This window comes from Melanotaenia boesemani, chromosome 21 (assembly GCF_017639745.1).
Source record: "Melanotaenia boesemani isolate fMelBoe1 chromosome 21, fMelBoe1.pri, whole genome shotgun sequence".
NCBI lineage: Eukaryota > Metazoa > Chordata > Actinopteri > Atheriniformes > Melanotaeniidae > Melanotaenia > Melanotaenia boesemani.
This window is the reverse complement of record NC_055702.1, coordinates 8,926,349-8,954,104: the sequence shown is the minus strand read 5'-3', so window position 1 is coordinate 8,954,104 and position 27,756 is coordinate 8,926,349. Positions and strand designations below refer to the sequence as shown.

Here is a 27,756-nt window from a genome sequence, read left to right as displayed (position 1 = left end):
TGTGCTGCAACATTCAAACATATTTAATGCTGACTCAATTCAGAATTGTACTCCTTCTCAGGAGCTTAATCAGGCTTCAAAGGTGGACTGGAGTAAGAAACGAGTTGAGTGAGGGGAGGGGTGGGAGTTAATCTGTCTATTTTATCTATGTACAGTATGAACTACATGCCATTTCATTATATACAAGTCTAAAAAGAAAATATTAGTATTAATAATATTATAACACTGTGTTTCCTGGGTTTTAAATATCTGCACCTTTGGCTTTCATGAGAGGGGCAGTTGCATAGCAACCACCATCCCCATAAAGCTATGTGTCAATAAAACAAAGGAAAAATTACACTTTTACTTGTGAATGGAAAACACTTGACATTTATCAATCATTTAATCGATTTGCACTGTTGCTAAGTGACTATCAAAAACCCCAAAACAGTTTGTTTTGAATTTGTTTGGTAGTCTTACACCAAAATCAAAAGTTGGTGCTTCTTTTACTCACTACCTTTCTATCTGGGAACATACAGAATTATTTATTTAAGAATTCCATTTGCAATCAGTCCATTTAAAGGGAGGTCATTACAATATATGTGAGTAGGTAGTGTCTACAAAATATATACTGGTAGAAAACAGCAGTAATCCTTAGTCCCTTGTTTTTCCCTCCTCATTAGGTGGGAGTGTTCTTAGTTTCTGCAGTTAGGGGGTTTGCTCAGCTCACAGTTGCGACGGCTTCCTCTCCCCCCTCCTCTACCTTGCCGCCTTTGCCCATGGCTTTCATTTTGGCCATGACGTCGGTGAACGTCTCCTTCACTGTCTTCTCCAGGAGATAGCCCTCACTCTCGCTCTCTATGTCCTCTGGGTTAGCCAGGGTGGACAGGGAGCTGTTGACGTACTGCAAGCCTACAGTCACAGCAACCTGCAGGAAACAGGAACACACACATTTTCAGATAAACCAAAATATGTCATCGTTTGAAGAGAAATTACTTGTTGCTGGTCAGATACAGGGAAAAAGAAAAGAGCTCTAAGAGCCGTGAAATTATTAAATGTTTACATTGTCATAGGTCTGTGTAGCTAAAGTTCACTGAAATAAGACAAATGTTGCTTGAGCATAAGAGCATAAAGTTATCAAGTTTTTCTATTTTTAAAAGAGAAGACAACAATCTGGAATACCAATTAATAAAAGCATTATCTGCATTAAATTTATATAAATGAGATTAATTGCTAATCACACAACTGACAGTGAAGTGAAAGTTAAATAGTCGAGTTTTTGAATGAAAGAATTTGCTGCTTTGCTAAAAATTGAAAAATTGCTGAATATCCATTAGCTGCTTTCAAGCTATTTATTAAACTTTTTCTTTCTTTTTAAACATCAATTTTACTTAATTGAGTTCTTATTTTATTCTATTTATTTATTGAGTAAAGGTTTTATAGTATCTCTGAGCAGCTGGTGTTACATAATTTTTCTGTTTTATCTTGTTTATCTTATCTTCTGCAATGTGACAGAAATACCCTTAAATGTAATCTGAACAGGTCCCTATGCATGTCTGAAGGTGTGTGCAAAAATGTAGAGAAATTTAATTTGAGACAGTTCCTAAATTCTTTCATTGCTTTAACTTTCAGCCTTTCATTTGAAAAGTTAAAAAATCAGGTGCTGTAAATGGAAATGCTGAGGGGATAAAGCTCCAGGAACTGGGTCTATCCCTGTCACCTCCCACAGATTAACCCATTACTCCGTCTCTGAAGCCACTATCTCTGTCAGCATAGAGAAGCTTGCATAACTCCTCTTAAATCTGGAAGTCCTCCAACTTTATGTCTGATCAATTTCCATGTAGCGTTAAATCCATGTTTTTTCAGGACAGAGGCTTGTTTGCTGCATTTCTAGGACAGAGATGCCATCTTAATAGCTAAATTAGCTGTCTCTTTGAGGAGACGTGGGAACAAGTCATGTCATGATGCTATCACTGACTTTACAGATTTATCTGTACATGTTTGTTCTAGCTAGCAGACAACTTGGCCTTGATAACAACTACAAATGTTTGGCAGAATCGGAGGAGAGAGTTAAAGAGAGGAAAGATGCCGTGTGACCTCAGCAGGATTACCGTTTGGGTAGGAAGTTGGTAGAACACTCTAGCTTTGTTGCATGAGCATGCATGTCAAAGACAGAGACAAGAGGACAGGAGGAATGATGTACCGGTGAAGAGGATGCAGGTGGTTTGGAAGGAGATCTATTAAGTGGATAACGCTGATAGCAGGCATGGAGTGTTGATAAAAATATAACGGAGGATATTGTCGACAGCTAAATGGGTCGAGGTTTTGCATGTTTATACATCTGATTTCTTAATAATGAGTAATTAAAGAGCCTATATAATAATCATTAACAGATTAATTGTTTATTTTGGAATTTTACTAGAACGAGTTTAAATGCATAATTATGGAAAAGCACGTTGCTTTGCTCACGCTGCACTTTGCTGCAGCATCTCCTGTCAGAATCTTTCTGAAAAGGGTTCATTTTTGTGCTTGTCTCTTTAAGGCCCACCCCCTGAAAGGACAAGTCTGCTCTGGTTCAACAACCACATGAGTGGGAAGCTGAAATTGTGCTTAAGATATTGACCATTGCACTGATAAACCATGATGTTAACATAACCTTTTAACCACTAATATTAAACTTCAGGGTGTGCTTGATTTGCTGTATTACTCTCTTAAATCAAGCGCCATTGCCACAGCGTTGCTTGAAAGAAAAAGCAGTGATCACAAACACAAACTAAGCTAGAGGCTGAAATCTAGGTGAGAAGAAAAGCGCTTTGGTCCCCAATTATTCATTTTAGACAGTTCAACTGCAACTTTATTTATAACAAACTTTAAAAACAATAAAGTTGAAACAAAGTGCTACAACGTGCAATTCAAGATCAGCACCTTCTGTGGTTTAGAAAAACTTCCTGTGGTGTGGACTTAATATATTACACACTGAAAGAAAAAAGAAAGCATGGCATGTATTCTTCAAAGGCCTAATTACCAAACATTTTGAAGGTTTTATAGACCCTGCAACCTCAAACGTTCTTTTAGATGTTTAACCTTCACATATGCATGCACTCAACATCCATTTAAAGACACCATGAAGACTAATGAGTTGATTAAATGCTTTTAAAGGATGCACACCCATATTTGTCCCAGAAAAAAAAATAGCTTTGAAAGCATTCTTAATGGCAGAGCTAATCCTGTCCTGTACAACATTTTAAGCTTTCTTAAATTCTCAATTTCAATAGAGTTGATACAGAATATTTTAGAATTGGGCTTTCAAAAAGGGATTGTCTCCTTAAATGTTATAGAAAATCTGTAAATTTGCAGAAGTAGACACTCCTTTCATTTCATTGGATGCTGAAATGTCTTGGTGTTAGTGGAGTGTGCTTCTAGATCTGTTTGAAACTGTGGAGGGAAATCTTCTTTGAACTGTTCTACAGAGTGGTGCTTTACCAGATATGTATTTGCTGACCTAATCGGTCTTATAAAGAGAAGAATACTGATGACAGTCATGTCAAATTATATGGACTCATTATCCCATTGTTGCCCTGGAGTTAAAAAATTCATTTAGAAGAAAATGTTGCAATAGAAAACTTAACATGTAGCACAGATGTGAGATTTTTGCTTTCTAGGTTGCCCAAAACATAGAACTGTGTAACACAAGCCTAAAAGTGAGTTTAAAATGAGGTGGGATATGATCAAATTTGTTTAGGTATTTGTGTCAGTGCCTCTGCGGTTCTGACCTCCAGCATTGTGACCAGCACCACCAGGGCTCCAATGGTGTTCATGATGCCTCCGTAGTAGGACAGCAGGGCGTCACGGCAGCCGCGTTTCCACACATTGAGCTCCTCGGTGTAGTGGTCGTAACTGTAGTGCGCCGAGTTGTTGGTCATCTGGAGCTGGATGCAAGGTCTTGGGGAGCCGGGGTTACAGCAACTGAACGGCACTCCATCCATCAGATATTGGCCATCCACGTTGCTCCCAATGCGGCTGAGAGGATGAAGCAAAGTCGTGTTAGTGTAATAAAAGTGAAGGTGGGATGAGATTTAATGTCCTTATCTGTTTATTTTTTTTAATCCGTTTGGGCTAAAGCTGCAGGACTCTTGTCTGAGGCAATTAAAACTGTAAGTGTTGAGCTTTATATGGTCATGTAGTCTAATACAACCCCACACTTAACAGACGCAAAGCATTAAAAAGTACCACAATCTTAATAAAGCTAGAAAATTAATGCAAAAATATTCATAAAGCAAATCATGTTAGCTTTTATCACCATATTGTGTTGTGTTTACCCCCTGTATAGTGTGAAGAACTGGTGTAGGATACCCAGGCAGCGGATAATGTCTCTATTTGGCACTGAGGCAGTCACATTGCAATAAGTAGAAAAGTAACTACCTTAATGTGTATATCTGGGTCAGTACTCAATTTGAAGAGCTGATCTCAGCTGTGATTGATGGTTGTAGGTCAATGGAAAGACAAGTGTGATTGGATCACAAAGCATCCATGATTTCCAGTAAAACCACCACCTACTCAGGCCCAAAAATAATAATGCCCCAGATAAGACTTTGTTAAGAACTGAAGAGAATAAGTAATTACTATGATGTACGGAAAAGTTATGAACACTAATCAAATTAATTTTCATTTTTTAAACTGACATTTAAAATATAATATCATATTAGATTACATATTTAAACAGAAATTTGTATTTAATTGTATTTATTTAATTTGTAAGCACACATAGGCCTGCAAGACAAACACACCTTTAATCATTTAATCACTGCCCAATATTACAACATGTAACAATGATGTATTTATAGACAGTTGTTTGGTAGTTGTGTCTTATTTTTCCTCTTTCCTGAAATCTCAAGGAAGATGTTGTTGAGAAGTGCCACTCCTGGGCAGCTGCCAGGCCCGCTGCAGATTGGACAGGACACTGATTCTTGAAGGACACGTAATCCTAGAGATTAAACACTAATTATGTCCCAGCCTTCAAAACTGTCCTCTTCACCATTGTTTACACAAAGTTAAACAACCGATCCAAAGAAGCCACAGATTATTGGACTGTAACAAAAACACTTTCAATTCCACAGGTGCCACTTTGACTACATGTGTCTTCTTCGCAGTGTAACCTCTTTCAACCTCTATCTCTACTTGTAGCCGTCACCATTTAGGTGAAGGTAATCCTGAGTGGAGGAAAGTGAATAACACACTTGCTCTGACCTACCTTCACCACAAATCCACTTTTATTCAACTCTAAACAGAACACACCTGAATCAACACAACCTTGCAGCCTGCAGTTTGTACTTTAATGCTGAAAAAAAGTAACTTGTTCATGATAACATCACATGTTAATGATCAGCCATTAAGGGCTAACACGAGGGATTTAGCCTTTAATCTTTGCCACTTACTCTTTGACTTCCTTAGCGCTGAAGTCCAGGTAGCGGTTGCTAACCCATTGAATCTCAAACCAATCTCTGTAGTTGTCATTTCCGCAGCAACGGAACTCCATCTGCATCAGGTCCAGGGTCCTCTTCATGTAGCAGCGTCCCGGCGTGTCCGTGTCCTTGTAGAACTTCATGCCGTTTCTCAGGCCCTCAGCCAGGGTAAATTGTAGAGGGATCCTCATCACAAAACACAGCAGAGCGGTGACGAACAGCAGAGCATTGAACACCACACAGAACGCCAAGAAGGGCTTCAACATGGGCTTCCACTTTACAAACTTGGTAGGGTCCAGAGAGTCGTAGCAGACCTTACCTCCAAAGGCATTGATGCCACATGCTATAAGACCCATGAATATCAGCAGGTTGGGCAAGAAGTGGCTCTCATTGTTGTCCATAAGTTCTGAGCGCTTTCGCAGCTCAACCTTGAAGAACAGACCCAAACTCAGGACCAGGATACCGGCCAGTACAGCAAACCAGTACATGAACCAGACTGTCTGAGCGAGCTTCACTCGCTTTTTCAGGTCAAATTTGACCACCATCAAAGCCATCGTTCAGGCTGTGTTGTGTCCTTGCTCGCGAATAAAGGAGAGAAATTATCTAGAACTCCAGGAGCACCAAGGTTTCCAGATTCCTTTACTTAGACAAAAGTTCTTCTGCGGTTCTTCTTTCCTTGTTTCTTTAGCAGCTTATCCTCTGGCTGGTCCAATAGGACAGGAGAGTCAGCTCAGCATGGAATCCATCCCACAACAAAGGAGCAGAAAAGAAAAACTCAATTACACTCTTTAGAAGCAAAGCAATCTTATTTCCTCAAAACCTTCTCCTCTCCCATTGCGCCTGAAACTTCAAAGTTCATGAACCTTGAATTTCAACTGCTTTTCTTAACACACAGGTGAGGCTAACCGCAATGTACAGTCCTCTCAGAGAGGTAAAAGATTGCCAAGGAGCCTCATGATTAAACTCAAAGTTGCAGTACGTCATGCTAAGCCCCTGTAAGCGGCCTGATCCAATTTACAGAAATCCCCCCCACAAGATGAGCCTGATTGTAAGCCGCTGTCAGGAGACGTAATTGGTTTGAGTGTTCACATGGTTGTAGCCTCCATGCATCACACCAGGAGATGATTGCTGACAAAGATCGTGGACATGACAGTTGAGCTAAAAATGGAGCATACCCATTCACAGAGATGAGGTCTGCATGTCAAACACAAAGTGGATGTCTTCACTTTAAAGCAAACAGGCTGAGTTAATGAAACCTCAGTCACCCATTGACAGAAACTTTTAGACTCACAAGCAATAAGCCCCAGCACATTTATAACTGGGTTATTCCAATTACCTCTACTCCCAGTCAATGTTGCATTTAATCTGTTATTTTATTAACAAAACAAGCAAATACTATGGCTCTACTCCAAACACCTGTTTACTCATGAGTTTTATTTGGTCTCTCAGAGCTAAACTGAATTATTTCTCTAGACTGGGCTGAAATCTAAAGCTGAATTGTAGTTTAATGTTTAAAGAAATTATCTAAAACATTTTTTTATCATTTATAATATTCAGTTTGAAAAATAGCCAGAAGTTGTTGCTCTTGTGAGAATAATTCGAATTCAGGCTGGGCACAATCGTAGTTTTGCCCTGCGAAGAACTGGCAACCTGTGAGTGGCTGTGGGGAGAGGCTACAGTCGACCAAGACTCTGCACTGGAATAAGTGGACATAGATAATAGCTGGATGGACAGATAATTGTAGTTTTATCATATTTAGAAGTAACTTAACCCTCTATAGGAAACTGGCTTTTTAAAATTTCGCTAGACATAGTATCATATATAAAAAATATAGAAACATAAAATATAAACATCTACATGTTTCGAGATTTAAAACTTTCCTTTAAAAACTCCCTTAAATATTTTGTGAGAAAGCATTATCACTCATTGATTTGTGCATATTTAATATTAATCCATAGTTGAATAATATCTTGATAACTTCTTACTTATCATTTTTCTGGCTGTCATTTTACTCCAGTAGTAATAATTTTATATTCTAGCTCTATGGTTTCTATTTCTTCTTTTAGCATCTTTACCTTTTAATTTCATCTGTTTCCCACCGCCCACTTTATCAGGTAGACCTGCAAAATCTAATGCAATAGAAAAGTAGAGCCAATAATTTGATGTCTATGACTTAATGTTTGATTCTTATTCAGTTAGGAAAACAGGAAACATGTTTTGCCACAAAATATCAGGTGAATAAGGACAGAGATACAGGATAAAACCTTAAAGTCAACTTTATACAGATGCCTCTTTTCCTATGAAATCAAGCAACTTAGCTATTGTTATGTTGATTTAAAAAAAAATACTACATTAGGATTTCGATTTGGGGATTAATAAAATGTTTAAACTAACACACAAATGAAATTAAAAGAAAAAAGGAGGTCACATTTCAATAAACATGGATGCAGCATAGCTGTAGCAAACTTGTGTAGCAAGCTAACTAGCTAAGTGCCGCTTGTTGTCTTGACTGTGATAATTAACAGTGTCACACACGTGCCTCTGTTTTCACTATTTGCATTTTTATATGAGAGCTGCAGTGTTGCTGAATGTTTGCCACATGCAGTTAGAATATTGTTTTTAGCTGTTGTTTATATGTGTGCTGTAACTTTTATTTTTAACATTTTTATTCTTTCTTGTAAGTCTTGTATTGTTATGTAAAACACTTTAGGCTGCAGTTCTGCTTAACAAGGAGCAATATAAACAAAGTCGAAGTTGAAAGTGAAACCTTTCGTGTATCTTGCAGTAAAACACCATTGTGTTGACAATGATAGGTATTTTTATTTGTAGTAGAAGTGGTTGTAATAATATTTTCACTTATATGTAAGAAATCAAGTTACATATCTGTATTGTATTATATTGTTTGGTGGGTCAGTGGTGGTTTGTAATTATGATTAATTTTTTTAACCATAGTGGTTTATTCACATACCAGCATGGTGCTGACCTGCTGCTGGATGGAAACTGGGGTTCAGTGTTGCCATTTGGGGAGAAAAGCTCTGGCTCTGGAGCCATGGCAGCCTTGTGAATTCAGAACTTCATTAATGTTTTTATTATTGAAAAACTCTCATAACATTTATATTTTTATATGGCTACAAGCTTTAGCAGCTTTTTGTTAGCAAATAACATAATAGGATGTTAAATAGAATTTGTTTTCATAACACATTTAAATTAAAACTAGGGAATAAAATTAAACTTTCAGCATCTCAATCAAGAAAAAGTGGATGTTTTACAAACATATTACTTTTTATCTTGTGGATTAGTTTAGTAACTGTGGTGAGTTGAGTTTTCTTATTAATTTGTTGTTTTTTCAGTGGGATGAATATAATTTATGCGCCGCACAAGGTACAGCAGCATGACCACCATCATTAACAAACACATGAGAAGCAGATGTGTCAGATTATTAAGAGGCATCATGATTTTTGTGTCTCATTTCAGTTTGAATATTTTAAACTTCCTGTTTAGATTTAGCTAGCAAGTAGCCTGTAAACGCTGCAGGGTCAGTGGTTTACAGGATAAAGACATCATCATCATCATCAGACTCTTTATGATAAAGACTAATCTCATTATAAAATTTAAAGTTGTAGAAAAAAATAATTGAAAGTTTTTTTTTAATGTTTGATAGCATAAATTCAGATTTTTTTTCTCTATTAATCACAAATATCAGCTTACCAGAATTTCAAAATTGGCAGATTTCACTTAATGGAAAATATTTTCTAAATTTAGAAGTACTTTCCAACTCTGACAATAACTCACTGTTCATTCTCTTAAGAGATCAATGCTGTTGATGAGATTAACAGACCATCAGGTGCTCTGGTAATTGAGTTAGTATCCCTGAACAGTGAGCAGCAACACTACAGGTTCACACTTTAGTTTCCTGTCAAATAAATGATCCTGCAGATTAATCATCAGATCATGCAGGTCACATGACGCTGTTATTGGAAGATGAGGCACTGTTTACTTTTTGCTGGTTGCAGGAAGAATAAACCAAGGAGAAAAATCAGGAACTAAAGACATTTTGAGGATCCAAGAATAATTTCTCCGAAGGGAAACCAGTAACTTTGGACTGCCAAGCAGAGAAAAATGTGTGGAAAAAGTCATGGTGGACTTGGGGAAAAATGAATACATCATAGCAAATACAATTTATTTAATTGTATTTTCAAGTATGTATAGGCACAGCAGGTTATTTTACAACTATAAATAAAAATGTCACCTTTATTTAAATTACTCAAATTTGCCTTTAAACTTTAACTACTGTAAATCAAAACTCCAATTTGGCTAAGAGGTGAAAGAACTTCTTAAATACTGCCCAAATGTGATTTTGGACAATAAGTTTAAGGGATTTTTGTTTAATTAGTGCAGCTCCAAACTTCAAAACTTTTTTTTTAAAGAAAACATGTTAAACATGCTTTAGCCTGAATGCAGATCATGTAATTCTTCAACTGCCATGCAAATTTGAGATCCAATAGCTTTAAATGTTTAATTCTATGGGTCCCAGGTGGTTTTTCTATCTTCCTCTGGAATGAGAGTCCAGTTCGGAGACGGTGTTCCTGCTGCAAGCCAGTTGAAGTCATCCACTTGACTCCAGTTGTTTCTGTTTCGGTCTAGGCCAGACACCGAGAAGTCCTCCTCCAAGGTGGGATAAGACCAGGAGAATGGGGCGAAGCTCACTCCACTGCAGTCTTCAATGATGGCCCGGCTGGTGACGTGCACATACACCTGAGTGTCAGTGGTGTTGTGGGTCCGCATCTGCTGACATGGGAAGGCCAGTGTACTGTTCCTGCAATGATCTATGAATACAGATGTAGATACTGGTCCACACAGGATCTCGCAGTTGTCGATGTGTTTTAAGTGCAAGGTGCTGGGAGACCCAAACAGACGGACTTTGCAGTTGGTCAGATGAGTCAAAAGCACATCTCGATTTTGGATTTCCTCAGCTGTCTTAGTTAAAAACTGACTGTTCATATGGGAGAAGCCACACTGCTCTGAGGCCGGAGCTCCATCCACCTTAGAAATACTTGAATCTGGAGGTGTGTCTGCCACTTGTGCAGGGACTTTTTCTGCTCCTTTGGTGCGAGCTCGAAAGGCAAATTTCTTCTTAGGAAGAGCCTCCTCTCTGGTCTCAGTGAGGGATGTGTGGAGCTTCTGGAGGGCAGCTTGGGCTTGCCTTAGTTTATACTGAGTTAAAAACTGCATGCTGTCATTTAGAAACTTCTGCAGCATCAACGTTTTGGCCGTTGCCTCCTCCAGCTTCTTGGTCGCCACAGCCCGGTCAGCTCCGGAGCAACTGGACAGCAACTCTTCGATAGATGCCCGCTCCTCATTAAAGGTTCTGGAAAAATACTCGCCCTTTTCTCCCGCGACAGACTGACTCTGTTTGGTTTCCTTCCTCCGCTCAACATCCTCTAACCTGGCCTGATTCCGTTTCTGGATTCGCTCTTGAACTTTGGCTGCACCGCTTTCGCCATTAAACCCATTTTCGTGGTCAATTTCTACCGCTACGTCCATGTTCGCACAAGTTGATGCGGAAGTAGTGACGTCAGCTTTCTTCTTCGTGGCTTTAATACAACAAATTCAAGTAGATACTGCCACTTGTATCGGTGGTAGAATATGAATTTACATGCTACAAAGAATAACTAAATGACGTATTTAAATATATCTGATGATTATTGTGATTTTTGTGCGTATATAGATGGTAATTTCCTTTTAACCATGTTTGGATTGCATGATTTTAAAATAAGGTCAGTTACTAAATTTAAATAATTAATTTCTACATTTTATACACAAAACACGTTTATTGCTTCTCATTTAGTTTGAAATAGTTAGACATGCTTATTTATTTATTTATTTACTTATTTATTTATTTATTTATTTAAAGGCAGCATGGAGAACTTGTGATGGAAGAACTGTTACTGAAAGTTTCGAAAAAAGAAAAAAAAGGGCAGCAAACAGATGTTTTGAAAATGTAAGGAATCTCTGAAATTTAGGTAAAATAGTATTAAGTATTTCATAACAAAATCTGATTATAGTACCTTTATTATTTTTCTTAACGTCCAGTTCTTACAACATATAATTCTTCTGACTTTGGTAGGGAATTTAAAACGTAATATTTGCATATTACTTATATATGGCTTCTTATAGAAAAGAACAAGATGAGTAGCCTTATTATTTGATGATGATAGTTAGAGTTTTTAATTGATTTTCTGTATTCACTCCCCCCTTTTTGTCCCCTTCCTAATTTCTGTTCTGTGATGCATGTATTTTAATTATGGCAGAAAACAAAGTATACTAAAAACAAAAACAAAACAGAACAAACAAACAACAACAAAAAAAAAAAAAAAAACAAAAAAAAAAAAACATTAGAATAAACTAAGATTTACGTTGTGGAATTACTTTGAACACATGTTTGTAAAAATATCTAAAGTCATTTATTTAATTAGATTTGTAATAATGTTATTATGTTATTCAGGGTCGTAATGGAAGATGGATATTCAAATTTAAAAGTATCAAGCACAATAGCATGGTTTTTCCATTATGCTACTGTTGAGTATTATCTGAATTAATTGGTAGTTAGATCATACCTGAGCAACGTCAGTTAGGTGTGGCAAATACAGGCCCGCCCCCTACCGTTGGTCATGAATAAGTCTAATTACATGGGTTATCTATTTTTGGGGGCCGTGAAACATGTAATTAAAATTTTTAGAAATACAAAAATTTTTTTAATTTATCAGTGACTTATCCTTGTTTGTATATTTCCCTACTGAAATGTATTGAGTTGCAAGTTGCGTTGTGCACTGGTGATTTTGGTGCGTGCACTACCCCAACAACCCGTGCGGTGATGGCGAGGAAACCCCGTTGACAAGACACTGCTTTTTCATGACGGTGAGTTCCCCTTTGAGTGTATTATAATTTTGTGATAAAAATTTCAAGGAAAAAACACACACAAGCTCCTTCCTCCCTTCCTTCAGGGAGGGAAGAGAGTTTGAGCGGAGAGAAAAATCTATCCGAGACAGAACAGGGACAGTGAGAAAAATATATGAGTGGGAGAGGGAGAAGGAGGAGGAGGAGAAGGAGGGGGGAGCAAATTAAAAGTTGCCAAATGGAGATATTGGGTTTCAAGAGGAGTGAGACAGGAGTAAAGGGTTTGGCTCTTTGGGTCGTCTTTATGTTATGCTAATCTGGATAAATATTTATGCCTCGACGCGGTTTAGTCCTTTAGCTTTTTCGACGAATTCCAGCCGACGTTTTCCAAACAGGCGTCGTGGGCATTGTGGCTAGCTAACCAAACAACAGAACAGGCCGATGTTTAACGCTTAAATGTGGCGTCCAGCCTGGAGAGCGACCCGACCGGGACACGGACTGGTTCAAACGTCCAAATTTAAACCTGTCGGTTCGGCATGTCGATTCAAATGTGACGTTTTTCGTGTTGGCAGAAGAGCCACATCGAGGACAAATGAAAGCCTCCCTTAACAGAAAGAGAGCACGTCAGCGACGACGGGCGTTTTGTGCTGCTTCAATGCGATTATCATTGTGTCGATTCAGTCTATTTTTGGAAATTTAACTTGCAAGCTGTACAGTAGCCGTCTTTCTAAATCGGTGGTGGCACCTTACAGGGGGGAAAAAATACAGCGAGCGTGGCTTTTTCTTCGCAGTGTGCTTGCTAGTGCGGATTTCGGACTGTGAATTTGAGCGTGTAAATGCACATAAATGATCTAACACTAAACGACTTTTTTATTTTTTTATGAAACCACATAAAAATATATTTATTTTAAATTCCAGTCCTGTTTAGCGGGATTTCTATTAAGTTTTGGACACAGTGGACGCTCAAGAGCCTTGTTTTCTTTTAGCTAACAATTTGAGCTGAAAACTAAACGCGCAGTTATGGACGTTGACATGGGTCTTAGATTGTGGTGGTTCTTTATTTTTTCTACTTTCTATCCATATTTGGAGCTGTCTGCAAAATAAAATGATCAGACATCGGGTGTTCAAGGGTAGACACTGTGTCCTGTTAAACATTGTGCAACAACTATTGAAGGATAAGGGAGCCTCGTAGCCAACTCTCTTTTTACCTGTTATCTTAACATATTAGTATAAAACAATTTGCGCCGTGTGTGAAAGCTTCAGGTATTTTTTAATGATTTATTTGATACAGTTTAGTAAATTAAATCAGCCATTTTTATGTAGCAACCTAGTCGTCTTTGTTCTCCCAGATTCAAAGATGGAGGCTGAACGTGGTTCAGTCACAAAGACAGCTCATGACATGGTAACAGCCATTTTGTTGGACTGCAGTTTTTATGCACACATACAGGAGGACTCAAACTGCATTTCTACATTGAATGAAATAAACTTGAATTTGAAGGACGTTTAGTTTTATTTTTTTGGTCAATGTTGGATTAGCATCTGTAGGGACTTTAAAATTTAATGATATTCTGCCAGCATGTTTACATGTAAATTTACACCAGAACACCTACAGATCATTATTCCTAGATAAGCTTAGTGCCCATATTCTTGTTTTTTTCCTTTGTTCCCCACCAGTATAGCTGCATACTGCTGACTGACACAACATAATGTAGAGATAAATAACCATTCAGTATATAAATGGAGCAGAGTGTTGTTATTTACACTCAGTTGCCCATTTTCAGTCTGCACATATGAACAACCAATGTGGGGCGGCAGAGGAGGGAAATAGGAGGGAGTTTGTGTGTCAGAATAGACAAGCCATTTGTAGGAGATGAAGGCCATCCTGTCCTTGTGTACCGAATAAATGCTTCCTTCTGCATCCCTGTTTCATACACTCACTTTTCTGTCTGAAATACCTCACCCATCATTCTGAAATTTTACCAAATGTTGCTTTTCACTCTACAGCCCAGCCCGTTACAGGAGAGAAAGAGTGTAAAATAACTGAGTCCATGCTTCCTGCTGGAAATCTGTGAGTGTTCTTATAATACAGATGCTAAGCTTTTCCAGCTCAAACACTCACCTCACAGTAAAAACAGGCTAACAGTATACATATACTGCTCTGTTAAAGCACTTAAGTGGATGCATATTGAAACATTAAGAACCTAACTTTCCCATATCCTCACTTGCTATCCATCCACACTCTTTTAGGTGTCATGGATGATGACGACGATCGCCGTCTTCTGGATATATTAGGGTAAAAACTATATATATATATCCCTGGAGTTATTATATCTGCATGACAGATTTGTGAATCAGTACATGATCATTTGAGTTCATCAAGCAAATCACAACCTGACCTCACAACTTTACATCTTTCCTTTAAAAGTTGGGTAACATTTTTAAGTATTCCTCTTTGAAATCAGAACTTTTTTTTTCTACTGTTAAATAAATGGACTTGATAATCTTCAGGCTCATCAGTAAAAAGGTTAAAAACGCTTTTTCCACTTCTCTGAACATGTTGAGAAATTTTAGAGCCACACAAAAAAATGTAAACAAAGTGATTACAGTTGTGTCATCAGCTTGTAAAGGTTTCTTCTTTATCATTTTTAGAGATGTGGATGCACTGAATGACTATCTTCATGGCAGAAACAATAAGTCTGTGAGTGACAGTTGCAGAATACTTTCAACCATCTGAGCACATTCCTCAGATATGCAGCTTGGTTGCATAACATAACCGGTTTTACTGTTCTTTTATTCACCACCAGATTGAAGAGGATGATGTGACAAATGCAGCTTATGGGTCAGATGGATCCTTTTTTGCTAACGATACAGTGAGTGTACACGTGTCTTTGATCCAGCCAAACATTGGACATGATTAAGAAGTTTGATGCTAAGTCATGGGTTTATGGACCAATTGGACCAAATAATGCATGCATGTAATAGAATTATAGATGGTATAGAATCAAAATTTGGTTGCAGGTAGGTGAAGGGCCAGATGAAATGACACTAAACTAAAATTAAATTGTTGTAGAAACAGAAATAAATCAATAATAATAAATTCATGGTATTGTAAGCTTGTTTAAAAAGGTGAAAATGCTATTTACAGTTATGCAAACATTGCCCTTTGGTTTGATGTCTCCTTAAGACTGGCTCCACAACTGGCCTCAAAGATGGTTCTTCAGTGGGTGACTTTGGTGAGGACACAGCCGGGGCAGGCCTCCAGCTCTCCAGCAGCCTCTCTTTTATCGAGGACGAATTGGGTGCTGGAAGCTCCCCTGAAGGGGTGGATCTCGGGGGAGAGGACCAGCCCTTCGACATCCTCCAGAAGTCTCTCCTGGAAGCCGACATTACAGAGCAGACTCTGGCCCAGGAGGCCTTGCTGGACTCCCAGCCTGCTCCCACTCTTATGCATGCTTCAGTTCCCTTTTCCTCCCATATGGTCTCAGGGGGTTATGGAGGAGGTGTGGTAACCACAGCGACAGCTGCTTTTCCAACTGGCCAGTTACTGCAAGGAATGAACCCGCTGCCTAATGGCTCTGCCCAGCATATCCAAGTGTTGGGCTCGTTTGGGGCGAGTGGTGGCGTGATGACTTTGAGCAGCTTAGAAAGAACTCCACAGATTGTGTTAAGGCCAGGGGTGCCTGTAGCTCCAACAGGTACTGCAACAGGGGGCCAAGTGTTTGCCCCTACCCAAGGGCAGGTAGGCCAAGTTGGCTTACCTTTCAAAAATATCCCCCTTCAAAACATCATCATCCAGAGAGGCCCTGGAGGGACCCAGACTCTTGTCAGACCAATCCAGCCTAAACCCCCCCAAGCTGGGGCTCAGACTGTCTACAGCCTTGGTCTTCAGCCCACTGCCACCACCGTGTCTAATATCACTAACGCTAATGCTGCTGCTCCTGCTGGACAGTATGCAGCCAATGGCTCTATTGTGTTGCAGCAGCCTCTAGAACAGCAACAAGTGCAGGCCCAGACCAATGTACAGCCTGGACAGTTCTTACTACCCAACTCCTTGGCACTCACTCCGTCCAGCACCATTCAAAATGGTCCCACCGACCCAACCTCAAACACCCTAATTACAAGTCAAAACACAGTTCAGATTGTTGCAGGGCAGAACTTCACTGCAACACCAGGAGGACAGCTAATTTTGAATCAGGGAGTAGTGAGTGGGGGTCAGGTTGGAGGGACAGTAACTCAGACGTGGACAGGAGTTTCTGCTACAAGCTCCACCCCTGTGCAGACGTCTTGTGCTCCCGGACGGCTGACTCTGATCGGCCCAGCTTCTACGGGAATCGGTGGTCAAGGGCAAGCGTCAGGTTGTGCCGTGCAGCGCCTTCTAGTGACTCAAACTCCGAACTGCACTTCTCTGTCGCCTTTACCTGGTAACGTGATGCAGGAGCAACAAGACTTCAGACAGGTATAATCGTATCCTTCATTTTTATTCTGTTTCTTTGCTGTAAACTCTTGTCTGACCAACAACACCTTATTTTTCAGAATTCTTCTTCACCTGCTTTTAAATCGGCAAAACTCAGCAGTATCCATGGTAACTATTTTTTTTAATGTATATTGTGTTTCTATGTAGTCTGCTACACTTTAATCTTTTTTCATTGACTTTTGTGTACTCTCTCTTAGCAGTGACACAAGATTCAACACTAAACTCTGAGGTATGGTAGGCACTTATTTCAAATGCCTGTGAGAAATTTGAAGGAAGAGCAATCTAATTAAAAAGATGCCAGTGTTATGATAACTTTGGTTTTTTGTACTTTATATCCTTATAGGTCAGTACTCAGAAGCGGCCCATCGTACCACTGCTTACAAAAGGAGAAATGTGAGTTTTTTTTTTTATTTTATTTTTATTTTGTTTAAATTTTTTTAATGAATTTGATTCTCATTTAACAAGTTGTCTTTTTTTTTGTAAATTAAAAAGGATTTTACAACAATTAAGGAAGGATCACGGTGGAGTTCAGACTCCAGATCGACAGAAGTTCACCTCAGTTGATGATGCACTGCTAAGACTCCTCCCTTACCATGTGGTCCAGGGGGCTCCACCAAGCCACAATGAGTTCTCAGAAGGTATGGCCTTAAAATGATCAACTTAACTCCAGATCTTAAAGGGAGGCGGAAAATTAGCACTGAAGTGTGTATTGAGGGAAAGGTGAAAGTGAAATAATATTTGTAGCATTAAATTACATTTGTCTAAATATTGTTTTATGTTTAATCATTCTCAGTGGATGAGGAATTTGAGGCAGCTGCATCTCAGGTGCTGAAGAGGACCCAGGCCATGGTGAATAAATACAGACGACTACTGATGGTTGAAGCAGAGGTCAGTACACACTGAAAATATCCCCACACCAAGTAGTTCATTCATGCTGTTGTCAGATTAAATCTATTTCCCAGGTTTTATTATATTGTTGAACTTAAAACCTGAATGTCTCACAGGAGTTAAGGGAGCATTATTTTTTTTTATTTTCACAATAAGCCAACTTAGAGGCATCAACTACAGCTTCTTCTATGCTTTTCAGAGGTTTATTGTCTACTAGAAATCTCCAAAGCTTCCCAGTAATAGCCACGTATCAGTCCATAGTACATTTTAGAAACGTGGATCTTGCTAATTTTCCAGTATAATCTTTCAAAAAAATCAATCATGTCCTTCTGCTGCTCATCTTCTTAATCTAGTGTATTGTTTTTCTGAATGGAGAGAATCAGGGACAATTCTAGCTGGTGTGCAGAGTCTCCATGGCTACAAATAATTAGGTTTACATGGTAGGACTTGCTAGATTCTCACAGACTGATTAAGATGAAAAAATATCTGTCACACAAGCCTCTTGACCGAGTGGACATAAACCACGAGTACTTGGCTACATTTGGTAGAATATTGTCCATAGGCCTCCCGTTCTTCTGTATACCAGGTCTTCTAGAAACCAGCAGCAGGCTTGGATGTTGATTTCCAGCCTTTAAAGGACAAAGTAGCTCATCCTTGAGCCAAATTCACATTACAACAGTTTTATGTTGTCAGATAGTTGTTTTGTTTATGCTACACAAAAGTGTTACTGTCATGTCTGGGAGTTTTTAAATCTGAGATGGTTCACACTAAACAAGCGGGACTTGACTTATCCCCAGACTCATCTGTCTGATATTTATCTAGCCACCATGCAGTTAAGTTGTTCTGTATGTTTCCTTAGCAGGCTGTAGTTACTTTACCATGGTGTCTCACCCACCAACTATACTCCCTCTATCTCCTTAGAAATATAAATAAACCATAGATAATCAGTTGCGGAGTAGGGTGCGTGCAGGCCTCATGAATCACATCCTTGGTGCATTTACACATAGCAACAGATGACTGCTGATTAAACCGCTGTGGTGGTTGTTTCAGATCACTTTAACTTGCCTTTGAAAACTTGAATGCTTAAACTACACAATATGCCTTGTTAGTTGCAGTTATATAATTTGCAGGCTTTGAAGCATAATTGAAGTCTGGAAACTTCACTTTTCATCCTTCCAGCCATTTAAAGCCTTGTCCTTTTATATGCTTTTTTTTAAGCCTGATGGCTGTTTGCAACAAAATATCTGATTTTTTTCTGGTTGTCATGCATCATTATTTTTGTTAATTTCAAAGCTGCCTCATCAGTCTTAAAGGCATCTATGTCAGTTAAAGAGAAGCTGCAGATTAAAATCCCCTGTGACTTAAAATTCCTAGTTGCTGCTTTCACATTTTTGTAAAGTTTTCCATCATTTGTCAGAGTATAATAAAATTAGAAGTGATTGTTTACTAATTGAGTATTAAACAGAATACAAAATTGAACCTAAAGCTAAAGGATCAGCTGGTGGGTTTTGCAATATAGTATACAGTCGGTAAATCAAAGGAGAAAAGAAAAATTAACCTTTAAATGAGATAATATATAATAATTAGATAATATATATATATATATATATATATATATATATATATATATATATATATAAATATATGTATATGTAGCATCACAGTCATACCTGTTAGAGCTGCATCAGTGAAGTCTCGGGTCTTCACCTGTACAAGGTGCATCCAGGCAGGAATGCAAGTTTTGTTAACTCAAGTCAGAAAAATGGTGGTCGTTTTATCTATGTGCAGCCTGCATGAACACAGCATTCAGAATGATGCCAGCTACTTTTCTCTCAGCTACAAAAACTCTAGCCAGGAAGGTCCTGTTGAGATATAATGTTCGCAGATGACATAAAAGTTTTATATAAAAGACATTTTCACTTGTTTGTACAACAAAAAATGACACAAGGTAAAAATAGGGCGTTATTAGCTAAATGCAGCACCTTCTCAAAATATCTGAATCCAGTAAGCACTTGTTTTGCATAAAATGTGCACAAGATTTAAGATCTGAATCTCACTTCCCTAATAATTGTGCATGCTGTATACCTTATATATCATAAGCACTGGGCTAACAGGTTTCCTCTCCTTTTCCTGCAGCGTTCCAGTCCATCTTCAGAGATGGTGATGATTGACAGGACCTTCAATCAGGAGGAGCGCAGCAACCTGACACAAGACAAGCGCATGGTGCTGGTAGATCCAGGTATAAACAAAAAAAAAAACAAACAAGAGTAAGGAAGTCAATTGGAACAAAAAAGTGTTTCCACAAAGGATTTATTTAACTATTTTATCTTCCTTCTGGTTCATAGACAACTTTTTGGAAGACTTCTGTTGTGGGATGAAATCCAAGCTTTTCCAGGACCCCGTTCCCACCCAGCCGACGACTAGCTGTAATTGGGACCAGTCAGAGCAAGATTCCATGGAGCCACCATACAGGACAGAAACCCAGTCTGGGTATGGAGATCCTGGAGGGGGTGGGGCTGTAGGACCAGGTTCAGCAGGTGATCCACACCTGCCACACTTAGAAAACAAGAGCATGTCGGACATAAAGAGATCTCAGCAGTACTTTGGGTCCAGCAGCACCGGCAGCAGCAGCAGTTACCCCCAAGGCAAACCCTCACACTTTGCAGCACCGTCAGGACAGACTCTCTTCCAGGTCTCGCACCACCACCCAGTGCAGCCTTCGTACTCGCCCCAGCTCACGTCACCCCCTCACCCTGACACAGATTCTGCTTTAGAGGCAGCAGTCAACAGCATCCTGGAATGTTAAAAGTGATGCTCCATATCAGCCCTACCGTTTCACTTCAGCTTCTTTTGTGGGCCTTTTTTTGTTTTTGTCAAACGCCTGTGTGAAAAGAGGTTTACTCTTCTTTCTGGTCTGCCCATGTGACACGCAACCATGTAGCATGTATGTAGTCAGTGATGATGTCAAGGTGAACACAGGCACTTAACCTATAAAGATCCGGGATTGTGTGCAATGCAGTGAATTTACAGATGCAAAAAAAAAACAACAAAAAACGTTTTTTCTGTTATTGTAACATTATTATAAAGTAGTAAGGTTTGCAACTCTTAACAAAAAAGCAGCACTTAATGCAAGAGTTTCCTCTCTTCACACGCCACTTGACAGTTTGTGCCAGTTAATTTTCCACAGGGATGATGAGGAGGGACGAAGTGGCGACTCTGTGCCTAACTCCAGGTTTTCTATGGAAGTGTTTACATGCAGTTTTATTCCGAAATATCTTTTATTTTCCTCCTGCATTACAAATCTAAGCAGTGCACACATATTTGATAGCTTCATAGTGGAACAGTTAAACTCAGTAAAGACACGTTCACAGACAAATTGCACTAAACATACTGTTGTTTCAGGAACTATAGAAGTACGAAGCCCTTCTTGTTGATACATAGCATATGTTGGGCTAAACAGAATGTGAACATGTGGAGTAAAACCTAAATCTATTTGCCTGCTTTCCAGCTGCCTGTAACAAGGACAACCTCTTATTCACACTAGAAAAAAACTTGTCAAACTAGTCATGTAGTCACTAAACTCAGTGCTTTTTCTTTTTTTTCTGCTTAAGTCACATTTTCTTTGGCATTTTTCTTTTGTACCTTAAAGGTATGCAAGTCCCGACACAGACGCAGGACAAATCTCTCATATCATTTCACAATGAGTTTGTGTCCGTGGAGCTAAAGTCCTCAGATTGAGGAAGAAATGTTAAATCAATCTGTTTTATTTAGATTTTAATTTCCTCATTTTTAGAAATGACATTAATAAGAGGACTGTTTTTGTTTGTTGTGATGTGTTCCCCAGCCTTGTGAACATGACAGTACCTTCATCAGTTTAAATGGCCCTGGAGGGTTGTTGATTGTATGTACGTTTGTTTGCCTTCTACATACAGTTCTATATTTATTATATCTATCAATGCTTTATTACCTTGACATGTATGTCAGTGTGTGTTTATCTTCTTCCATACACACTGATTTATGACTGCTTTCACGTAGTTTGCCATCACTTTCACTTTGTCCCCATGTGTTTTCCAGGATCGAACAATGTTTTTCTCACGTTTTTAGTTTGTTTTCCAGCATTTCTCACATTTCCTCCATTTTTCTCAGCAGCAAAACCAAAAATATAGAGAGGAGTCTTATTCAGAATCCCCCCCACAGCTACTTTTTGTTCTAGTGACAGCAGCTCTGTGGCTGTTAAATTTTTTATTTATTCTTTTTTTTTAAGCCAGAATAACTCAGGTTCTGGTTTAAGTATTTTTAAGGTTTTGTATACTTTTTAAAGTCAAAACCGACCATTTGCTATATTGTAGCAATCCTTCGTGTTGACTGTATAATTCAGCTTTTCTAATGAGCTTTTTGATAACAAATCTACAGAAACCTGCACTGTGGTGAAAGCAAGAAATTCTTGTAAATGCAACACAGGACCAAAGGTTAGGTTTAATGTATTAAATGCACCTGGGGTTGATTCTGGATAACACCACTTTTCTTTGCTGTGAAAGATGCTTACTAATGGGCTACAGGAGTGGACTGGAGGCCTTTTATGCAGAGTAATAGTTTTTTTTTTCCAGTAGCCATCACAGCTTGCCTGTATCTCAGCCTCAGCCCTTCTAAAATCAGCCAGTGTGCACTGAGAAAACTGGGCTCTCTGCTCTAAAAATGAGATCTCTCACGAGTGAGGGTAGGCCGAGATTTTGCATTTGCACATTCAAAGTGACTGCTAAAAGATTTTGTGCCTCCGTAGCACTTATAGCCACAAGGAAGTTAGTTTTATGCTTGCATAAGGGCAGGATTGCTGGTAAAAACATTGCATTATCTGGAAGCATATCACAGTCTCCGGGGCCTGGTGAGAACATGCTGTGCTTTCCCGTCTGTACTGTTTCTGAATCCATTTTCACTGTCGTCTCACTTGATTTGTGATTTGTATAGTTTGTTTTGTAAAAAAAAAAAAGTATTTATAATTTTTGTATTGACCAAAAAAAAAAAAAAGATTGTTTAAAGAAAAATGGAAATTATTTTTATTGTGTTGGCTGAGAGGCGATGTCAAGAAAAGTAGTTACAAAAATGCTGTAATTTCTTCATTAGTAGCTAATGTGTGTTCACTACAGCAGCAAGGAGAGTCAACAATAAATTCATTTGAAATACAAGAACAGAACAGGTCCAACCCGGCTGAGAACCTCCTTCAGTGTCCCTCCATTACTATTCTGTGAGCGTTCGCACACTGGCACTGATGGACTAAGCATGCACAATCATATCATGTGACAGAGGAAGCATTTGTAAAAAGGAAAACAGACCATCTACAAATATGATGCTGTCATGGATTCTGAAAGCAAGACATTTAGAGATCATGTTTGTTTTCATTGTTGTGGTCATAGTCACAATTTCTCAGGTAAAGACAATCTCTAGGTTCACTTTAATCCTCTGATGGGCCCCAGAACCAGTGCCTATACACAAAAGAGCTAAGAAAACTGCATAGCAGACATCAGCCTCCCAAACCCTTTTGGTTTTCAGTAACACAACCCAACAATGACACCTAGTGGAGCCAGTGGGACATAGTTGGACAATAACTGCATGTTCCAGCCTTGTAAACTAACTAGCTGCTGGCCGAAGCTACTTGTTCAAAATTGGTGGCAGCAATCAATAATTTCTCAGAGTGCAAATTCATGATCTGAGGTAAATGTGATTAAAATGTCGGGTTCCTTCTTCAGTCATGTTCTTCAGAGTCGTGCAAACACGGTTGACTTCAGTGATACTTCCTCCAACGACTGAGTTCTGGGAAGGGGGAAAAAAAAAATATACTTTTCAGTTATTGATGCATCTACTCACTATAAGGAGATACTAAGATTGATGTTCACACTCACTTATATGAGGGTAACTCCAGATGTAGCTGATCACACAGTATCCTACCAGCAACATGCCCAGTCCACCTACACCAGCTTTTTTTACATCTACGTACCTCCTGTAATACCACCGCCAGCCTGAGACGACAGGGGATCTTTAGTAAACATTACTGAAGTAATACACTTTTAAAACAAATTATAAACTCAAATACATAAACAAAATGCCTTCTAGTGTGTTCTAATGTATTTGTGTCGTTCCATAACACACACAGATTTTCTTGCTTGTTTTTCTTACTGCATATTGAGCAAAAATTGCATGCACTTACTGAACACTATTAGCAATACCTTGTTAGTACCTTGTTGGACCCCCTTTCACCTTCAGAACTGCCTTAATTCTTTGTGGCATAGATTCAAACAGGTGTTAGAAACGTTCCTCAGAGATTTAGCTTCTTACTGACATGACAGCGTCACACAGTTGCAGCAGATTTGTTGGCTGCACATCCATGATGAGAATCTCCCGTTCCACCACATCCCAAAGCTGCTCTGTTAGATTAAGATCTGGTAACTGTGGAGGCCACTGGAGTCCAGTGAACTCATTGTGTTCAAAAAACCATTTGGAGACGATTTGAACTTTGTGACATGGTGCATTATCCTGCCAGAAGATGGATACACTGGTCATAAAGGGATGGATACTCAATAAGCTGCTCAATGCTCAGCTGGTACTAAGAGACCCAAAGTAGACCAAGAAAATATCCCCCACACCATTCCACCACCACCAGCCTGAATTACTGATACAAGGCAGGATGGATCGATATTTTCATGGTGTTCACACCAAATTCTGACCCTACCATCTGAATCTTGCAGCTGAAACGGAGACTCATCAGACCAGGTAATGTTTTTTTTCAATCTTGTACCATCTAGTTTTGGTGAATCGGTGCAAATTGTGGCCCCTGTGTGTTCTTCTATTTTCTCCTGCGTGTTGGAACCAGTGGTTTTTTGAGTCCCTGTTGCCTTCCTATCATATCTAACCAGTCTGCCCATTCTCCTCTGAACTCTGACATCAAATCAAAATGTTTGAACTCTGACATCAACAAGATATTTTCATCTTGATGACCACTCACTTTATGTTTTCACTTTTACAGACCATTCTCTTTAAACCCTAGAGATGGTTATGCATGAAAATCCCGGTAGATCAGCACTTTCTTAAATACTCAGAGATTCCCATCTGACACCAACAACCGTGTCATGTTCAAAGTCACCTGAATCCTCTTCCTCATTCTGATCAGGTCATCTTCACTATGTTTACATGTCTAAATGCACTAAGTTGCACTCTTTGATTGACTGATTAACTTTGTTATAACAGCCTATTGAACAGGTGTGCCTAATTAAGATGCCAGTGAGAAAAACAATCAAACGTCAGAATACATATCTGTTTTTAAATGTCCTAAAATCTGCTCGCTAAAAGCATAAAAAATATGGGTCTTTATTTAGTTTCAACATGACAGGTGGTTAAATCGGGCAAAAAGTGGCTGTAAATATGGCTCTAGATTAAAATGAGAAGTGCATTGAATACTTTTCTTGTATTGTTTGCCTGGCAGTGAAAGAACTTCCATTTCCATTTAAATATATTTTAAAAGTCAGATCAAGTAACATAAACTGCTGCAGCTGTATTCGTGTTCAGCTGTGTGGACTACTGACCTCTCTGCACCATTTCTACAACATCTCTTGGATGACTGGGGGTTCTGCAGGCCATCCACTCAGGTAACTCCCTCAGTCTCACCTGTCCAACACTCAGCTGTGTCAGCGCTTCTGCAAATCATCAACACCACAGAGTTAATGGACTACCAGAGAAATACACACTCAAAACAGATTCCTTTTTATTATACTGGGGGTGGACACAGTCCATTCCCATTATCCCTCACATGTACTGAGGTTCAATCACTAGGCTTAAATTCAGAAACACTGACCTGCTGGTAGCTTTTCAGCAGCTTTTTGCTTCCTGACCTCTAGTTGCAACTCCTCTGCCCTACCAGGCAGACTTTGTGCTGGAGGGAATTGAAGAGGGCAGGACAACTGGTGCAGGGGCGGTGATATGGAGAGGGGCCCTGCCATGTGATGACCCACCTTCGGGCCTTTATTAAAGCTGACTGTACCTGGAGTGGCTTGCCACACCTGAGACAATGAATTTGCAGAGGGAAGGTAAGCTGCAGGGAAGGTTGGTTTGAGCTTAGGAGCGGCATCGTCTTGCAGAGGAATTAAAGATGTTTGTTTAGACTCTTTCTCAACTGACTTGGCTTCTGTCTGTTGTGAGGTGGTGCTGAGCAGGTTTTCTGACAGGACAGTTGGTGTGACCAAGCAGCTGGCAGCATCGTTTTGGTTCTTCACTGGAAGTGAGACTGGACTGAGATCAGAGTTAAGTCTGAGTTTTTCAATCTGGCTCAGGATGCTCACCTTGCTGGACTGACGGCGGGTGTTAGATCGGTCTAATGTAGCTTTAACATCTTGAAGAGTAACCTTCACCTGCTGGCCACTTCCTGATTTGGAAAACAGCTTATTCACAACTGGATCTTCTACCTCTCCCTCACTATCCTCCCATAAGTTTCCTTTTGCATGAGGTCTTCTTTTACTTTCGTTTACTTCAGAGTCCAGAAAGTTGGAAGTAGTTTTGGTTGTGGAAAGAGCCTTTGTTGTCTTTGATATTGTCTTTTTAGGAGCATCTTTAGGTTTAGTGTCTGCAGACAGATGGGTAAGACTGGTATCTTTTGTTGAGACTTTTTCTGAGTTAGTTATGGTCACTGACCCTTGTGATCCCTTTGTTTTCTGGTCAAACTCTGCAGCTTCTAACAAAGTGCGCAGGCTCTTCTTTTTTGGCTTAGAGACGGTAGGAGACAGAGGTGGAGATTGAGACAAGAAAAGGGTAGCGTCTTTGATTTGATCAGCCAGCTTCTTCTTTTTCTTGGTTGATGATGAAACTGATGCTGCATTTGGTTTGACTGATGACAGCAGCAGTTCTGATGAAGACACAGTCACCTTTTTACCTTCATCTGCATGGAGATCTGTTGTCACTGATGAAGTCTGTGTAGACTTCTTTCCCTTTGCTTTTGTTTTGGGTAGCACTGGAGCCAGCAGAGAAGACGATGTTAGATTGGCATTGACATCTTCTTTATTTGGGAATGTTTTGGAGCTCGCTGCTGCCTTGCAGTGTGGTAGGTGTCTCTGCAGCCTTTTGTATGTTTTCCCACAGAATGGGCAGACCTCTGTGGAAACCGTGACAGTGAACAAGTTTAGCTAAGCATTGATAGTCATATGTTAAGAGTAGTTAAAAAGCGCAGGGGCTACAATATGCAGCTATTCAAAATAAATTAACAAGCGTCTAAACGGATGCATATGTCAAAGATGACGATAAAAAGTATTCGACTTTAATTTTTTGATTGCCTCTGAACTTAACGACACCATAAAATAGCACTTAATATCCACTGTTTTTCTCTCTGATTGATGGGTTAGCCTAGCATGTTTGTTAATTTGCATCATAAAATACAACATTTTCTTTATTCAACATGTTATTAGGTTTCTAAATAAATAATTGCGCAGACTTAAATGATTTTTGTTACGATAAGCACACGCGATACCTCTGCTTTTCTGAACTTCGACAGTTTTGTGACACTTACCAGAGCTCATTTTGCGCGTTGCTCAGGTGAAACCATTTTCCAGACCTGTAAAGATAATTATATTAATAAAAAGCGCTATAGAAGTAAACCTAATTAGCGAATAAATAAACAGCAAGGTCACATTTAAATACTAAAGTTTTCACGATCAGGGTCATAACAGAGGCACTGGACAGAGAAAGCCCCCCCCTCTTTTTTTTTTTTTTTTTTTTTTTTTGGGTAGCGCGTGTGAAGCCTGATCACAAAAATGATCACGCAATGTGTAAATACGTGCTTTTAACCTAAATTGTTGATGTTTTGATCAAGGGCAGATAAATAAAGGGATTTATAACGGTGCAGCCTGACAGTCTGAAATCTTGTATGAACATGTAGGTTTATGTTCAATGGGTGTGGGACTGTGGTGGAGAGTTGAGATGATTCACTCCGCCCTACTTCCGTTTTTGCGTAATTCCCCAGATTTACCGACACACTTTTTACTACGTAAGAAACATGCGCTCGCTCGCACACACACACAC

General features: G+C 39.2%; 4 protein-coding genes across 7 annotated transcripts; 1 reads left to right on the top strand and 3 right to left on the bottom strand.

The window, feature by feature from the left end:
- Nucleotides 1-700: 700 nt before the first annotated feature.
- prph2a (peripherin 2a (retinal degeneration, slow)) lies at nucleotides 701-6,372 on the bottom strand. The gene is made up of 3 exons (XM_041974616.1): nucleotides 5,415-6,372; nucleotides 3,753-3,999; nucleotides 701-907 (listed from the first exon to the last, which is right to left on the bottom strand). The coding sequence occupies exons 1-3, from the start codon at nucleotides 5,993-5,995 to the stop codon at nucleotides 701-703; spliced, it is 1,035 nt and encodes a 344-aa protein (XP_041830550.1). The 5' UTR covers nucleotides 5,996-6,372.
- A 3,232-nt stretch (nucleotides 6,373-9,604) lies between these two features.
- Nucleotides 9,605-11,022, bottom strand: tbcc (tubulin folding cofactor C). Its single transcript, XM_041974945.1, has one exon. The coding sequence runs from the start codon at nucleotides 10,983-10,985 to the stop codon at nucleotides 9,963-9,965; it is 1,023 nt and encodes a 340-aa protein (XP_041830879.1). The 5' UTR covers nucleotides 10,986-11,022; the 3' UTR covers nucleotides 9,605-9,962.
- Nucleotides 11,023-12,153: 1,131 nt separating this feature from the next.
- Nucleotides 12,154-22,900, top strand: bicral (BRD4 interacting chromatin remodeling complex associated protein like). Of its 4 annotated transcripts, XM_041973467.1 has the most exons (14): nucleotides 12,564-13,601; nucleotides 13,688-13,740; nucleotides 14,343-14,406; nucleotides 14,586-14,631; nucleotides 14,988-15,036; nucleotides 15,143-15,208; nucleotides 15,523-16,794; nucleotides 16,872-16,920; nucleotides 17,010-17,041; nucleotides 17,156-17,205; nucleotides 17,305-17,450; nucleotides 17,606-17,700; nucleotides 19,837-19,939; nucleotides 20,046-22,900. In XM_041973467.1, exons 4-14 carry the CDS (start codon nucleotides 14,591-14,593, stop codon nucleotides 20,504-20,506), a joined length of 2,364 nt encoding a protein of 787 aa, XP_041829401.1. In that variant the 5' UTR covers nucleotides 12,564-13,601; nucleotides 13,688-13,740; nucleotides 14,343-14,406; nucleotides 14,586-14,590; the 3' UTR covers nucleotides 20,507-22,900. The 4 variants fall into 4 exon arrangements, with proteins under 4 accessions (XP_041829400.1, XP_041829401.1, XP_041829399.1 ...); XM_041973466.1 differs by lacking the exons at nucleotides 12,564-13,601; nucleotides 13,688-13,740 and adding an exon at nucleotides 12,154-12,359; XM_041973465.1 differs by having other exon boundaries at nucleotides 12,564-13,740.
- On the bottom strand, nucleotides 22,731-27,520 carry si:dkey-21c1.4. The gene is made up of 5 exons (XM_041973468.1): nucleotides 27,245-27,520; nucleotides 25,544-26,833; nucleotides 25,275-25,385; nucleotides 23,598-23,714; nucleotides 22,731-23,508 (listed from the first exon to the last, which is right to left on the bottom strand). Exons 1-5 carry the CDS (start codon nucleotides 27,252-27,254, stop codon nucleotides 23,480-23,482), a joined length of 1,557 nt encoding a protein of 518 aa, XP_041829402.1. The 5' UTR covers nucleotides 27,255-27,520; the 3' UTR covers nucleotides 22,731-23,479.
- Nucleotides 27,521-27,756: the final 236 nt, after the last annotated feature.